Here is a 14,707-nt window from a genome sequence, read left to right as displayed (position 1 = left end):
CACCCACCCCTGGCTGAAACAGCCTTGCAAGCTCTATGCCCCACTCTAACACTGCAGGGTCTCTAGTCCTGTTCCTAACACAGCCTATGCGTAATCTCTTGGATGGGAGGTCAGAGCTACCATTGATGTATGTCTTCCTTCTTTTTAGAATCTGAAGACCATTTCTTAAAACATAACGCACTCTCATGGCTAGGGAGTTGTAGGTACAGTAGTGCAGGTGCTACACTGCATTTAAGGGGCTGGGGGATACCACTCACATCACAGATATCATGTATGTGTATAAGTTTATTATAACTGTTTTCCAACAGATGGCAGTAGAGTGTCTTGTTCTCATAAAATCAGAGTTTTCTGAATTTTTTCTGACAGACGGAAGTAAAGAGTCTTTAGGAAGGGGTGCTATTTACTATTATAGTTTGCACAAAGGTACCCTATAGTCTAGTGGTGGCTCTGTCAAACTAATATTGTTTCTTTTTTTGGGGGGTGGGGGATGGAGTCTTGCTCTGTTGCCAGGCTGGAGTGCAGTGGCACGATCTCGGCTCATTGCAACCTCCGCCTCTCGGGTTCAAGCGATTCTCCTGCCTCAGCCTCCCAAGTAGCTGGAATTACAGGTCTGCACCACCAGGCCTGGCTAATTTTTATATTTTGGTAGAGATGGGGTTTCACCATGTTGGCCAGGCTGATCTTGAACTCCTGACCTCAGATGATCCGCCTGCCTTGGCCTCCCAAAGTGCTGGGATTACAGGTGTGAGCCACCGCGCCCAGCCTGGGAAGGTTATTTTCTGGCTTCGAGCCATAGTGTCTTCGTCTCTGCCTAAGAGATCAATGGGATTCTCAGACCTCTTCCAGCCCTGAAACATCATGACAGCTTTTTCTGTTTTCCCCAAAGTGAATTCAAGGCTCTAGACTGTGGGCCACACAGCTGGGTACTCAGGACTCACACTAAGGGGGAACAAGGCACAGTCTTTGTCCCATCTCAATTTTTCTCAAAGATTTTTGAGAAATTTTTTGAAAATTCAATTTTCAATTTTTAAAACTCTTAATTTTTGAAAGAAACAAATAAAACATAATTTAATAATATTTTAAAAGATTATGAGGTCTTTGAATTCACAAAACACATGCAGTTATGTTCACTTATTTAACTTTTATAGTCTTTTGAACTGTGGGATTTTAAGGTCAATTTTACCGATGAGGAAAGTAGGCAAGGCTTGATGGAGTTGAACATGCAGCTCTTGATCAGATGTCTTATAATAAGTGTCAGAATTGGGGACTTGCTAAGTAAGTCTAGGACTCTTAACTCATGTAACATAGAGACTGCCTGATTACCTCACCAAGAACGGAAAAAATATCAGTTCTCTAAAAATAAAAACTCAAAATAAGCAACCCATGAGAACAAGTCACCGAAAGTAATTTGCAAGAACCAGAAAAAAGCATGTTATCTTCTAAATGCCCTAGAGGCACAATATTATTCCCAACAGTTCTCAATAAATGCAAGTCAATAAATAAAGAACAGGTCTTCCTAGCTAACATTTTCTAATAGAATGTCAATCAGGAATGAGGAAGTGAAAAACTAAATTTAGCAAGGTTTTTGTCATCCCCTTAAGTAAAGATAATGACTTCAACTAAAGATAATGGCTAAAGATAAAATATAAAAACTAAAGACTAAAGATAAACACTAAACTAAAGATAGTGACTCTGAATTTGATGATCTAACAAGTACAAATAATCCCCAAGTTACCATACCTCGACTTAACAGTTTTTTGACTTTATGATGGGTTTATTGGGGTATTAAATGCATTTCTGACTTAAAATATTATAAGTCAAGGAGCACCTGTAGTTCCTTTGCTTAAGAGATACATGGTCTAAATCTGTAACTCTTCATACACACGCCAGGAAACCCACGAGCCCCTTCGGCCTGCTATAGTACTTCATAGCCAGTCCTACCTATTCCATTACTGCCAGGACCCAAAGTCCCCCTACACTTGGGAAATTAGCACATCCCAAGGTTAAGTAGGCCTCCTTCAGACATACACACCCGCTCATGTGAGCACACATGGGTGCCTTGGGGAGAGCTTTGAGAAGCACTGGGCAAATCTCTGTTTTTCTTGCCAGCTGAGCCCACCCTGAAGGTGCTGGGAAATGATTAATGATGGGCTAAGCTGGATGCCCAGCAGCCCCACACTCACTTCCAAGCCAATGGAGTCAATGTTTTTCTGCATTTTTCCTGGAACCTTCTAGTGCTTGCTTCACCATTTGAGGGGCAAGGGGCTCTGTTAACTGTTCTATCTGTAGCAGAAGAAACATAGAAACCCTAGAGGAGGTGACTCAAGCCAAGCTTTGCTTGGCTGGAAGCCGAAGGAACAGTGTGCTTTCTGGTTTTTGTGTCTGCTGGTCCTGCAGCTCCAAAGAGCAGCTCCCTGAACCCTTGTAACAGACATACACAATTTTCTCATATAACCATGTATCCAAAAGCAACCAGAAAACTCCTAGGGAAACAAAAGATTGCCCCAAACAGCCTTACTTAGATGGGTGCTGTGTGAGGCATGAGGCCTGACTGAGTTCTGGGGTATCCACCCTGCAGCAGCAGCCTCTTCCTCCCCAGCCCCCTGCAGGGTGAGAGGGACCAGCTGGACAACACCATGACATCTGGTCTCTTGGGGGATCCTACCCACTCCGCGGCCTTTGGGTTGCTTCCTAGACAGTGATTCTGAGGACCTGGGACAAATTCCTTTTTTGGACTAATTCAAGACTTCATGTTTATAGTTCTCTTCAGTTACTTGACTATTTACATAGCATGTCTCTGTCTCGAGATGTCGACAGTGCAACATCAGCCCAATATTTACTCCCAAGCATAAACAAGCCCCCACTGAATGTCGTTGGCACATGGTTCTAATTGAGGCAGTGTGAAGGGTGTGTGTGCAAGCACATGGGCATGTGTCTGTGCATTTTCTTTTTCTTTGGAGGAGAAGCAAGGATGCCCTCCCAGCCCAGTTTGAAGGGAAGGTGATAACCCATTGACCTCTGGAGGGGTTGCCAAACCTTACACATTCTCTGAGCCATTTCACAGATTTGTTTTCTAAGTGTTTCTGCCTTAGGTCAGAAGTAATGCTCTCAAATAAAAACCATGAGCCCAAAGCCAGTCCTAAAGCAGCAGGCTCTTGGAACAGCCCCAGCTGATAGAGGGTTTGAGGCAGCCCTTTTCAGAGGGCTGGCAAACACATTCTGCAGCCTGCCTCTTTGCCACTTGAGCAAGTAGGTCCTGGGCCTCCTGGGAAGACATGGCCATAGGGCTGGCCAAGCAGTCTCACTTCCCTTTGCTCCAAACCATCTCGGTTTGCAAAAGGGTCAAATGGGAGAGAGAGGGTCCTTGGTTGACAGCAGTGAGGGAGGATATGGTCTCTCTCCTTCACTGAGTGGTGGCCTGTATGTTTTGGCAAACTGCAAACAAACAAGGACAGAGCTGGGGAGGGGAGGAGGGTGTGAGGGAGGCAGAGAGAAAGACAGGGAGGGAAGAGCTTGGAGCCCTAAATAAGGGAAGGGGGGTGTCTTTCTTCAAAAGGCGAAACACCCCATCATCTTCATTCTTTCCACAGAAACCAGGCTGGCTTATATAAGCTGAAGGTATTTCTTAAAGGTGCCAGTCACACACAAAGTTGTTATCCCTCCTGCACCTCTGAACAATTTAACTTTCTCCTCCTAAGCAGGCCTTTATGATTGTCTTGAAGAGATGCCAGGCCCAGGCATCTTCCAACCCAGTCAGGAGCTGCAGGAAAGGAGAGGGGACTCATTTGGACTTTTCTTCCTTTAAAAGCGTTTCATATTTCAAAGTTTTCTTCCTGCATGGTGGTTTGGCTGGCTACTGTAATCCTCGCACATAAAGTTTAAATTATGGCTCCCAGTGTCTGCTAACATCTCAGCTTTGGGAAAGCTGATTAGGATCCATTTCAGAATTTGAAGAGCAGTCTGGTTAGCTTGGGGCCCTCATTGTGGATTTTGTGTCAGAGCCAGGGCCTGCTGCCGCCAAGCATGAGAGGATGCCTGAGATGCCAGCAGATGGGCTTTCTTGAAGGCCGCCAGGAGCTGCACAGGGTCAGAGGCAGATGAGGGGCTGGTCTGGCTGAGCACATCAGCAGGGAGCCTGGAGCTCAGCTCTGGAAAAGACACTTGCTGACACGATAAGGGCTTTCTGATTTAGGTAAACAGTAGCACCACAGTGCATGCGTAGGTGGGGCCAGGGGCTGGTGGCACAGGCCAAGTCCTGCTCACCTTCAGGGCTTTGCTGAAGCTGATTTTCCTAAAGGTCTTCAAGACTAGGTGAGGGCTCTGTTGTTGAGGCCAGGCATGGTGGCTCACACCTGTAATCCTAGTAGTTTGGGAGGCCAAGGTGGGTGGATCACTTGAGGCCAGGAGCTCAAGACTAGCCTGGCCAATATGGTGAAACCCTGTCTCTACTAAAAATACAAAAATTAGCCAGGCATGGTGGCGCACACCTATAATCTTAGCTACACAGGAGGCTGAGGCAGGAGAATTGCTTGAACCCGGGAGGCGGAGGTTGCAGTGAGCCAAGACTGCACCACTACACTCCAGCCTGGGTGACAGAGTGAGACTCTGTCTCAAAAAAAAAAAAAAAAAAGAAAAAAAAGAAACAGACTAGGTGAGGGCTGTTGTTTATTTATCTTTGTCCCTTTGCCCAGGGCCTGCCACCTAGTAGGGACCTACTACTCTTTGCCTAGTGAAGGTGCTGGCCATCTTGCAAGCATAAAGCATGCAGACCTTCAGGCTTGTGTGGTGCTGTGAATGCGGCGGCATGGCCAGCTGCTCTGCTCAGCTTTCAGTACCATGTTACGATTCACGTTTATGCAACACTTTTGGGAACAACCACTTTTGGCTCCGGAGCTCAAGGCAGCAGCAAATGACCATAGGTAGCAATGCCAAGAGCTACTCTAGAAGGACATTCAAGAGCCACGGTTCTGTAAAGGGAAGAGGACTTCAACACTGTCCCCACCAACCGCTGTCTTCAAAGGCCCTCAGTGAAGTGGGCAACCGGTCAGCAGTGGCAGCTGGGTAACACTCAGTGGCTTTCCCCTTGAAAGGAATGGAGGAAATTACATATGGAATATGGCAATAAGCCGGAAACATTAAGACCTCCCGTATAAGTCAAATATGAGGCTGGAGTTTAGACCATCAATTAACAGGTCTTTGGGTTACTGCACCGTACTGTCAGTGTGATACCGAATCACTATTCACTACACATAATGTATCATTCTTAGGTTGTAGACATGGGAATCAGAGTTAACAAGAGGTCTGTAGTTGAAGTTCTAGAAATACGTAGGTCTTTAAAATAATCCTACATTTCAATTGCCCTTTTAACCTCTTATAAAGTCTTTTGAGACTTTATAAGTCTCAAAAGTCATAGTTAGCCTTTTGAGAAAAAAAAATTTTTTTCCCTAAAGAAATCCCCTCCACCAAGCCCCTTATCACATTACAACACTGCCTCAACAGACTGCACACTCTGACATAAATGCTGCACCAACATTTTCTGTTTGCCTCCTCTTCCCCAAAGGAGTTCAACTGTGATTTTATCTGTGACACTATGGGAGAGAGATGAGGTTTCATCTACTTTAAAATAGAACAAAACTTCTAGTTAGGCGAATTTTTGTTTGTAATAGTGACTTTTAGGGAAAAGACACGGTGGCTCACACCTGTAATCCCAGCACTTTGGGAGGCCAAGGCAGGCAGATCGCTTGAGGCCTGCAGTTCGAGACCAGCCTGGCCAACATGGTGAAACCCCGTCTCTACAAAAAATACAAAACTTAGCCAGGCTTGATGGCAGGCACCTGTAATCCCAGCTACTCAGGAGACTGAGGTAGGGGAATCTCTTGAACCCAAGAGGTGGAGGTTGCAGTGAGTCGAGATCATGCTACTGCACTCCAGCCTGAGTGACAGAGTGAGACTGCCACAAAAAAAAAAAAGAAAGAAAAGATTTTGCCCATATTTCGAACATCATGTATGTGACAGATAAAAGACAGCCACTAAGGCTTTGCCACTCCTCCCATTGAGAAGCAGGGTCTATTTCCCCTCTCTTGAACCTGAGCTGGCATATGACTGCTTTTACCAACAGAATAAATGATGCTATGCCAGCTGTGGGCTAGCATTTAAGAGAACTGGCAGCGCTCTCTTTCAGCCTAAGCCACCACATAAAAAGTCAGACCATCTGCTGGAAGAACCACATGGAGAGGCCCTGAGTCGACATGGAGAGGAAGAAGGACTTAACTGAATCCAGCCTTCCAGCTGTCCCTACCAAGGTGCCAGGCACGAGAATGAAGCTGTCTTGGACTCTGAAGACCAGCTTAGCCACCAGGTAAATGCCACTAAGTGACCTCACTCAATGTCATGTGGGACGGAAGAATCACCCCGCCAAACCCTTCCTGGATCCCTGACCCAGAAATTTGTCAGATGTAATGGTTGTGAAAAGCCACTCAATTTGGGGGCAGTTTGTATGCAGCATAGCTAGCTGGTATGATACAACAGCCTGCAATTCAGGCAGCAGCAGCACTAACAACGATGAAATCCTGCAGGAGCGAACTCCTTTGGGGTGCCTGCCTAATTGTTTTCTTTTCTGAGAGTCTCCTCCCCAGTATCCCCTAAACCACCATCCTGCATCTTTCTCCCCCACTAGCCTCCGTGGGAGACATATGACCCACATTGGGCCGGGTGGATTCTCTCCCTGCCAACTCCCTTCCTCCCTTCCACAGTTGATGGGAGTAGACATTTGACTAGAGCTGGGCCAGGCAGATCCTCTCTCCCAGATATGTGGGACCAGGAATCAGAGGTGGCTGATCATTCTGCGTCTGTGGCTAGTAGTCCTTGAGATGCAAGTTTGGAGGGGCTGGAGGCAACTATCTCCCTACAATGTGTAGGGAAACATAGAGAAAGCTGGTCTGCGGTGGGAAAAGAATGATGCGGATGTGTAGCCAAGTAGAGAGAAGGGGCTTCCTTCTGTTGACCTTCCTTCTGCTGGGTGGGGGCGACAGGGAGTGAGGCAAGCCCAGCCTTGTCTCCTAGCCTCCTCTAAGCACCACTCACTCAGAAAGCCCAACACCAAGCTCCTCCTCTTGCCAAACTAATTCGAATCTTGCCTTCCCCACCCTGATTAAGGGCACCCATCCTTTGTCTGAACTTATCTTAAGGAGAGACAGCTATTCTTTTTTTCTCCCTGACCTCTCAAGTCCAACTGGTCAGCAAACCCTGCCTGTCCTACCTTGACCCATGGCAATGGGCCTACTCTTGCCCCCACACTGTCCCTAGATCTCTCTTTCCTTTTAGAGACAGGGTCTTGCTCTACCACCTGGTGCAGTGGTATGATCATAGCTCACTGCAACTTCAAATTCTTAGGCTCAAGTAATCCTCTGGCCTTGGCCTCCCAAAGCACTGGGATTACAGGCATGAGCCACTGCACCCAGCCCCAGATCTCTCTCTCGACACAGATCTGGTCATGCCACCACTCTGCTCACAGACCTCCCATGCTCCCCCTTTGTCCTGGTTAGCAGTGGCCTTCACAACTGTGGCAGATGGTCTTGCTGCAGGTCAGTGACTGCCCTGACAAACTTTACAAGCTGCTCTCCACAAACCCTGCTTATTTTCCCACTTCTTCCTTCCCTCTGGATGGAATCTTCATCTACCCTTCCCTGCCTGGAAAACTCAAACCACACTCAAGGTCAGACTCGAATGACACCTCATTTATGAAATATCCCCTGGCTTCTGTGTGCTAAGCGCAGTGCTAAACATTTTCCTTGCATAACCTCTACATACCAAACTGGAGGTGATGGTCTCCTTTTTACAGAGGAAGAAACTGAGGGTCACAGAAGGTAAGCAGCCCCCTTAAGGCCTCATGTCAGGCAAGTGTGAGAGTCAGGATTGCTGCCCACAGCTGTCAGCCTGAAAGCTGCTCTCATCTACCACACTGTTCTCTGTGACCTTTTAATCCTCCCTCCTCCTTGGGGGCAAGGGAGGGGGACTCATGGCACCTTCTTCTCAGTTTCCAGAGCAGTTACTGCGCAGCACTCACCACCCTCCATTATGCCTGCAGGTCTATTGCTAGGTGGTGAGGCGGTCAAGTGCAGGGAAGGGCACAGTTATTGCTGCATCCCAGTGCCTAGTCCAGGCAAAGCAAGGACTGGAGCAAAGTAAGCGTTCGAGAAATGTGAGCCGAAATGAGATACTGCTCTGGGTTGACTAGCAAAGCTGTTTTGACCCAGGTGGCCTCATTCAACAGCCTCCTCAAAGCTTTCCTGCCACCCGTTAGTTATGGCAAGCCCTGGTCTGGGCACACGGTGTGTCCCTGGCGGCCGTGACTGCCCTCTCCCTCCCAGTCTGTGGCAGAGGGCAGAGTCTGCCTTCTCAGGTCCTGGCTCTTTGGATCCCACACAGCTGGGTGACCTCAGGGTTCTCCCCACCCATGACAGCATCTCCTGCAACCATGCTTTCTTTAAACAAACACAGCAAAAGCAAGGCAAAGCAGGTGGTGGGCTGGAGGAGGCAGGGGCTGTGCAGAGGAGACAGGACACCCCTGAGAGGCAGAGCCAGGTGGGGCGGCCAGAAGGAGGGCATGCAGACTACAAGGGGAAGTGGGGCACGGCCACAACACTCCCCTCTCTGTGCCCTGTCTGGTTCCACACACCCAGCCATAAAGGACACAGCTCCTCTCATTTTAAGAGCCCATATAAAGGCAGAAGGAAGTCACATACACACACACACACACACACACACACACACGCGCGTGCACACATACCCACACACACTCATGCACCAAAGCCCTCAACTCAGCAAGAAGCCTTGTCTTTTCAGATGCCAAACACTGAGCAGGCTTTGTTCTCCACCCACAAACCAGAGGCTGTCTCAGCAGGAAAGAGTTGGAGTTGGAGAAAAAGGAGAATTAAGAATCTATCTGGCGATGTGGATTAAATAAACAACAAATTGGCAGATTGTTTTTAAAAGGTAACATCCACTATTGGCAAACAGACATTTCTAATACACTGCTTGTGGGAGGGTGAATTGGTATGACCTTTCTACAGGGCAAACTGCAATAGTAATAAAAGGCTTAGGCCAGGCGGGGTGGCTCACGCCTGTAATCCCAGCTCTTTGGGAGGCTGAGGCGGGAGGATCACCTGAGGTCAAGAGTTCAAGACCAGCCTGGCCAACATGGCAAAACCTGGTCTCTACTAAAAATACAAAAAAAAAAAAAAAAAAAAAAAAATAGCTGGGTGTGGTGACAGGCGCCTGTAATCCCAACTATTCAGGAGGCTGAGGCAGGAGACTTGCTTGAACCCGGGAGGGGGAGGTTGCAGTGAGCTGAGATCACTCCACTGTACTCCAGCCTGGGAGACAAGAGCAAAACTCCATCTCAAAATAAAAAAATAAATACAATTTTTAAAAAGCTTAAAATATACACTCCTTTTGATGGCAATTCTATTTCTAGGCTTTCAACCTAACGACAATGAAAGATTTGTGCAAATATTTGGCTCCAGGGATATTTAATGTGGCACTGTTAAAAGAAGTGTGAAACAGAAGCAACCTAAATTCCAGTATCAGGGGACTGGATGAGTAGACTGCAGACACTCTACAGCTTTAAGATGTGCTGGAAACGTGCTTTGAACAATATGGAAAGATGTTCACAGTACTGTCTTCGGGGAAAAATAGGTATACGTTTTTCCCAGATTAATAAATCAAATCCAGGCCAGGTGCGTTGGTTCACACCTATAATCCCAGCACTTTGGGAGGCTGAGGTGGGAGGATAGCTGGAGGCCAGGAGTTCAGGACCAGTATGAGAAACATAGTGAGACCCTATGTTTACAAAAAAATAAAAAAATGAGCCAGGCATTGTGCATGCCTGTAGTCCCAGCTACTTGGGAGGCTGAGGCGGGAAAACAGCTTGAGCCCAGGAGTTAGAGCTATGATTGTGCCACTGCCTTCCAGCCTGTGTGACAGAACAAGACCCCATACTTAAAAAAAAAAAGGAACCCACTGCTTTTAAATTTAGAGGTACTTCACCTGAAAATATGCTGAGTATATTACTGTAAAATTTAACTAATACACTATTCAAAAATAAGTTGATGTTATGAGAATGCCTGGTCTATATCTATATATGCAGAGAAAAAGGCCAAAATGAGGCAATACTATGCTCATCATGGTTATTTCTGGGATGTGAACTCCTGGTGTTTTACAACTTTTTTTGGTAATTGATATGTTATGTTAGGTCAATACATACATATTATTTTGTAATCCCAAAGAAATTAGTTGTCTTATTTTAAAATATCCATCTATAATACTCTAAGAGGCTGTTTTCACCTACATCTGAAATTTGTAATTCTAGAGAAGTATGGACTTTGGTGTCAGGAAGTTGCAGTTATGGTCCCTGGTGCTGTTTTGGAGCTGGGGACACAGTGGAAACAAGGAAGAGACAGACCTTCATCAGCTAAAGCCTCCAATACCATTACTGATGAATAGAGAGGCTCTGAAGGAAAAGGACTCCGGGTCTCTGAAAGGAGAGTGTGAGGCAAACAAATCATCCTAGACATGGGGATGAGGACACCCCTTTCTCCTTGAGAGAGTGATGCTTGAGGCAGGACAGGTCTGCACCCTGGGCCACCTCCAAATGAACTACCATGAGGTTGGGAGAAGTTATGATGAAGCTACTCTGGACTGTAGCCCATCTCAGTTACTCAAGTTTTCTGGTCAGAAATCTTCCTCACATTCCTTAGAGAAAAAGAAGGAAGAATTGTTCTATAGTTCGCCTTCTGATCTTTTTTAAGCAAATGGGAAATCGCCCCCTCCTGGCAGTTGCTCCCCAGACTTCTGTTTTGGAGTTAGGTTCTCACCATCCTATGTTAGGGCTCTAAGGGAAGGTAAGAGAAGAGAGAACTGAGACTTTTGCCTTCACTCTGAAGTGGTCCAAATCCTCAGTTGTGAATGGCCTCAAGGGGAGCCAAGATTCCACTCCCTGCCTGAAGGGTCACTGTCCTTCGCTGTACCGGTGCCATGAAGGAAGCTCTAACAGGATACTCCTTCTTCCCTGGAAAGGCAGGAGAGCTGGGCATCTATGAGTGGGGACCCCAGGGGGACCTGCAATCACCAGACTCACCTTCCAGAGCAGCACGGCCAGCAGCAGGAAGATGAGGATTCCCACCAACAAACTGATGGCGATGATCCACCCCACGACGTAGCCACGGGGCTCCAGATTGTGCAGGGCCTCGAAGACCACCTAGGAGGCAACGCAACAGTGAAAACATTTCCTTTATTTTTTTTTTGAGACAGAGTCTTGTTCTGTCACCCAGGCTGGAGTGCAATGGCACAATCTCGGCTCACTGCAACCTCTACCTCCTGGGTTCAAGCGATTCTCCTGCCTCAGCCTCCCAAGTAGCTGGGATTACAGGTGCCTGGCTAATGTTTTGTATTTTTAGTAGAGACAGGGTTTCACCATGTTGGCTAGGCTGGTCTCTAACTCCTGACCTCAGGTGATCCACCCACCTCGGCCTCCCAAAGTTTTGGGATTACAGGCATGAGCCACAGTGCCAGCTGAAAACGTTTCCTAAACAGAAGTGCGCAGAGCATGATGGAGCCCAGCCTGGGCTTGACATTTGGAGAGAACTACAGAGAAGTATCCAGACTGTTGTTACTAATAAATAAATACATAAGCTCCGCTGAACGATTTTCTGGTTGCAAACTGATGGATTTTTCACTGGCACCTGAAAAGGCACTTGAAATCCAAGCCCTAGGTCTTGAAAGGGTTGTAATGACAACAACCCTGATTTAAATATCATGAAGTGAACAAAAGTGTACTGAAAAACTTAGAGGACACACTATGTTCTTGATTCAGAACAGATAACGAAAATGGACCTTTTGTTTCAGCTTTGAAACAAAGAACACGGGAGTGCTCTGCATGTAAGGCAGCTCTTCTTTCCAAGTGTTCAGCTCAATGTGTCACTTAGAGGAATTATTTGATTAATGCCAGTTTCCCCAGTAGACTGTGGACCCCACTAGAGTTAGGACACAGTCTGTCTTGGGTCTCATGGTAGGGCCTAGCACATTGGAGAAACTCATTCGAGAGGCTGTACTGTGGTTTCCCATGGGAGCCATAGCAATTGGAGCCCATGTTCCAATGAGGCAAGTTTTCCCAACTTCTCCTGAAACCCAGTGGTATGTGGAACTGGCTCATATCAGCTCATGAGAGGCAACTGTGCATCTCTTCCTAACTCCATACCTAGTGACATTGCAATGGCAGTTTGAAATGGGCTATGGTGGGAGTATTTGGCAAACAAATCAGGGCACCCCTACCCTCCTGCCAGAGAACTGATTGTTAAACATGTATCAGTGCTCACTTCTGATCGTCCCCTTCGGCTCTGCTTTATCCCCACTGGTCACAGGGGAGTTTGGTTTTGCAGAATTCAAAGCATCTATTGCGTCTTCTGCTACCAAATAACCCTCCCCAATACACCACTGTCCCATTTAAGCTCCTCACTGCAAAAGACAAAAAAATCACAGCTCTGGGCAGTCATTCTCTCCTTTGGCTCCAGACAGGCTGGCCAACCACAGGTCTTTCTCCAAGCTTTGCCATCTCTTTGGAATGTCCATTCCCCTTTGGGAAAGTCTTTTCTAAACCTAGTTCAATCCTCTGTCAAGAAGCCTCACTGATCGCTGAAGCCCACTGGTCCAGCCCCTTGCTCAAGCCCAAGCAGTGACTGGGCACGATACTGACGTGATAATGCCTAGCACTGCTTATTTAACCTTTTTAGGGCCTGGCTTCCATCCCTCTCTAACACTTATTGAATATCATCTGTGTCAGTTCTATGCTTTTTTTGCAATCTCTTGTCTAAGTCATACAATAGCCCTATGAGGTCTTCCACACCCATTTTACAGAGGGGAACATGGAGGTCCAGAGAGGATATTTGCTCTGGATTGTGTAGTTCAAATGCACAGTCACGATTTGAACCCAGCTCTTAGCCAACCCCAAACCCCCAAATCCGAGCTTGTCATCACCACACTGCAGTGCCTGGTTGACAGTGGCCTTCTTTATAGGCTACCTGTCAACTGAATGAATTACTGGCTCTTCCCTGGTGATAAGGAAAGAAAATGAGACCACCTCTACTTCATTGCCTCCATTCCCGCAGCTGGGGTAGGAGAGTGTGCGCGTGTGCCAGGGGATGAGGCAAATGGACACACAGGCCGCCACAGTTTCTGAGCCTCAGTTTTCTCATCCGCAAGACAGGAGCAGAACAGTGCCTTCCCAGAAATTAAAAAGGGGTAATGCACACAGAGTCCCCAGCATAGCATCTGGCACAGAGTCCGCCCTTGACAAATGGAGTGTTCCTGTTAGCATCATTGTAGGGAGTTTTTTTTGAGGTTGTGCATGGCTGGCTACTTTTTAGTTTTTATTTTATTTTTTGAGACAGAGTTTCTCTCTGTCACCCAGGCTGGAGTGCAGTGGTGCAATCTCAGCTCACTGCAACCTCTGCATCCTGGGTTCAAGCAATTCTTGTGCCTCAGCTCCCAAAGTGCTGGCATTACAGGCATGAGCCACCACTCCCGGCTCTTTTTACTTTTTAAAAATTACTTATTGAAGTCGAATATACATAGAGAAAAGTATAGGTGTCCTAAGTGTACAGCTCGCTGAATTTTCACATACCAAATGCTAAATGCATGTGTGTAACCAGCACTCAGATCAAGAAACAGAAGGTGACCGGCTCCCTAGAAGCTCCCTTCCCCCTTCCTTCCAGTCCCCACCCCCACCAAGGATGTCTAACAGCTTGGATTAGCATCACCTGCTTTTTTGGGTCCTTGCTATAAATGGAATGATGCTGTATGAACTACAATAGCTGGTTTCGTTTCTTTTCTCTTTTCTTTTCTTTCTTTTTTTGAGACGGAGTCTTGCTCCGTTGCTCAGGCTGCAGTGCGGTGGCGCAATCTCAACTCACTGCAACCTCTGCCTCCTGGGTTCAAGCAATTCTCCTGTCTGAGCCTCCCAAGAAGCTGGGATTACAGGCGCATGCCACCACACTCGGCTGATTTTTGTATTTTTCATAGAGACAGGGTTTCACCATGTTGGCCTGGCTGGTCTCGAACTCCTGGCCTCGAACTCCTGGCCTCAGGTGATCCACCTGCTTCAGCCTCCCAAAGTGCTGGGATTACAGGCATGTATCTGGTTTCTTTCTCTCACTGTTATGTTTGGGAAATTGCTCCAGGCTGTGGCATGTCCACTCTCACTGCTGTACAGTATTCCTCTGTGTGGACATACCACTATTTATTTATTCATGCTATTATTGATAGGCATGGAGATTATTTCCAGCTTGGGGTTACTAAAAAGAGCAATTTTCAGAAAATAGGCAATTCTCAGGGAAGAACATTTACTGGTAGGAGGTGGTAGGACAGAGTGGGCTCTGAAGTCTGTCATCTTAAATCCACTATTTTCTATCTAGTTCAAATGAGCAGCTCTCATCTTTAAAGGCAGGCAGACTCATGTCTTTGGGTTCCTGCCCTTAAAAAGCTGTGGATCAAATCACTTCCTGCATTTGGAATCTCTCATGGTGTCTTGTACAGATGAACTGTGAGGAACTGTTAGGAAAGATGGAGAGGGAGGAGCGCTGGCTTTAATCTGGTCCTGGTGCAACCGTAGGCAACCAACTTTCTCTTCCTCTGTGAAATGGGGGTCTGATAG

General features: G+C 46.9%; 1 protein-coding gene across 4 annotated transcripts in view; it reads right to left on the bottom strand.

Annotated features, from left to right (window-relative positions):
- Positions 1-14,707, bottom strand: part of ITGA9 (integrin subunit alpha 9) — a 374,600-nt gene that overhangs the window by 8,464 nt on the left and 351,429 nt on the right. For 3 of the 4 annotated variants that reach the window (XM_526172.9, XM_054681665.2, XM_063805540.1), the window contains one exon: positions 11,138-11,257. The exons of the other annotated variant lie outside the window; for it this stretch is intronic. In XM_526172.9, the coding sequence (XP_526172.3) occupies positions 11,138-11,257 (120 nt within the window). The remainder of the gene's footprint in view (positions 1-11,137; positions 11,258-14,707) is intronic. 4 annotated transcript variants of the gene reach the window in all.

This window comes from Pan troglodytes, chromosome 2 (genome assembly GCF_028858775.2).
Source record: "Pan troglodytes isolate AG18354 chromosome 2, NHGRI_mPanTro3-v2.0_pri, whole genome shotgun sequence".
Taxonomy (NCBI): domain Eukaryota; kingdom Metazoa; phylum Chordata; class Mammalia; order Primates; family Hominidae; genus Pan; species Pan troglodytes.
The sequence above is the reverse complement of the archived record's forward strand: the minus strand, read 5'-3'. Positions and strand labels throughout refer to the sequence as shown.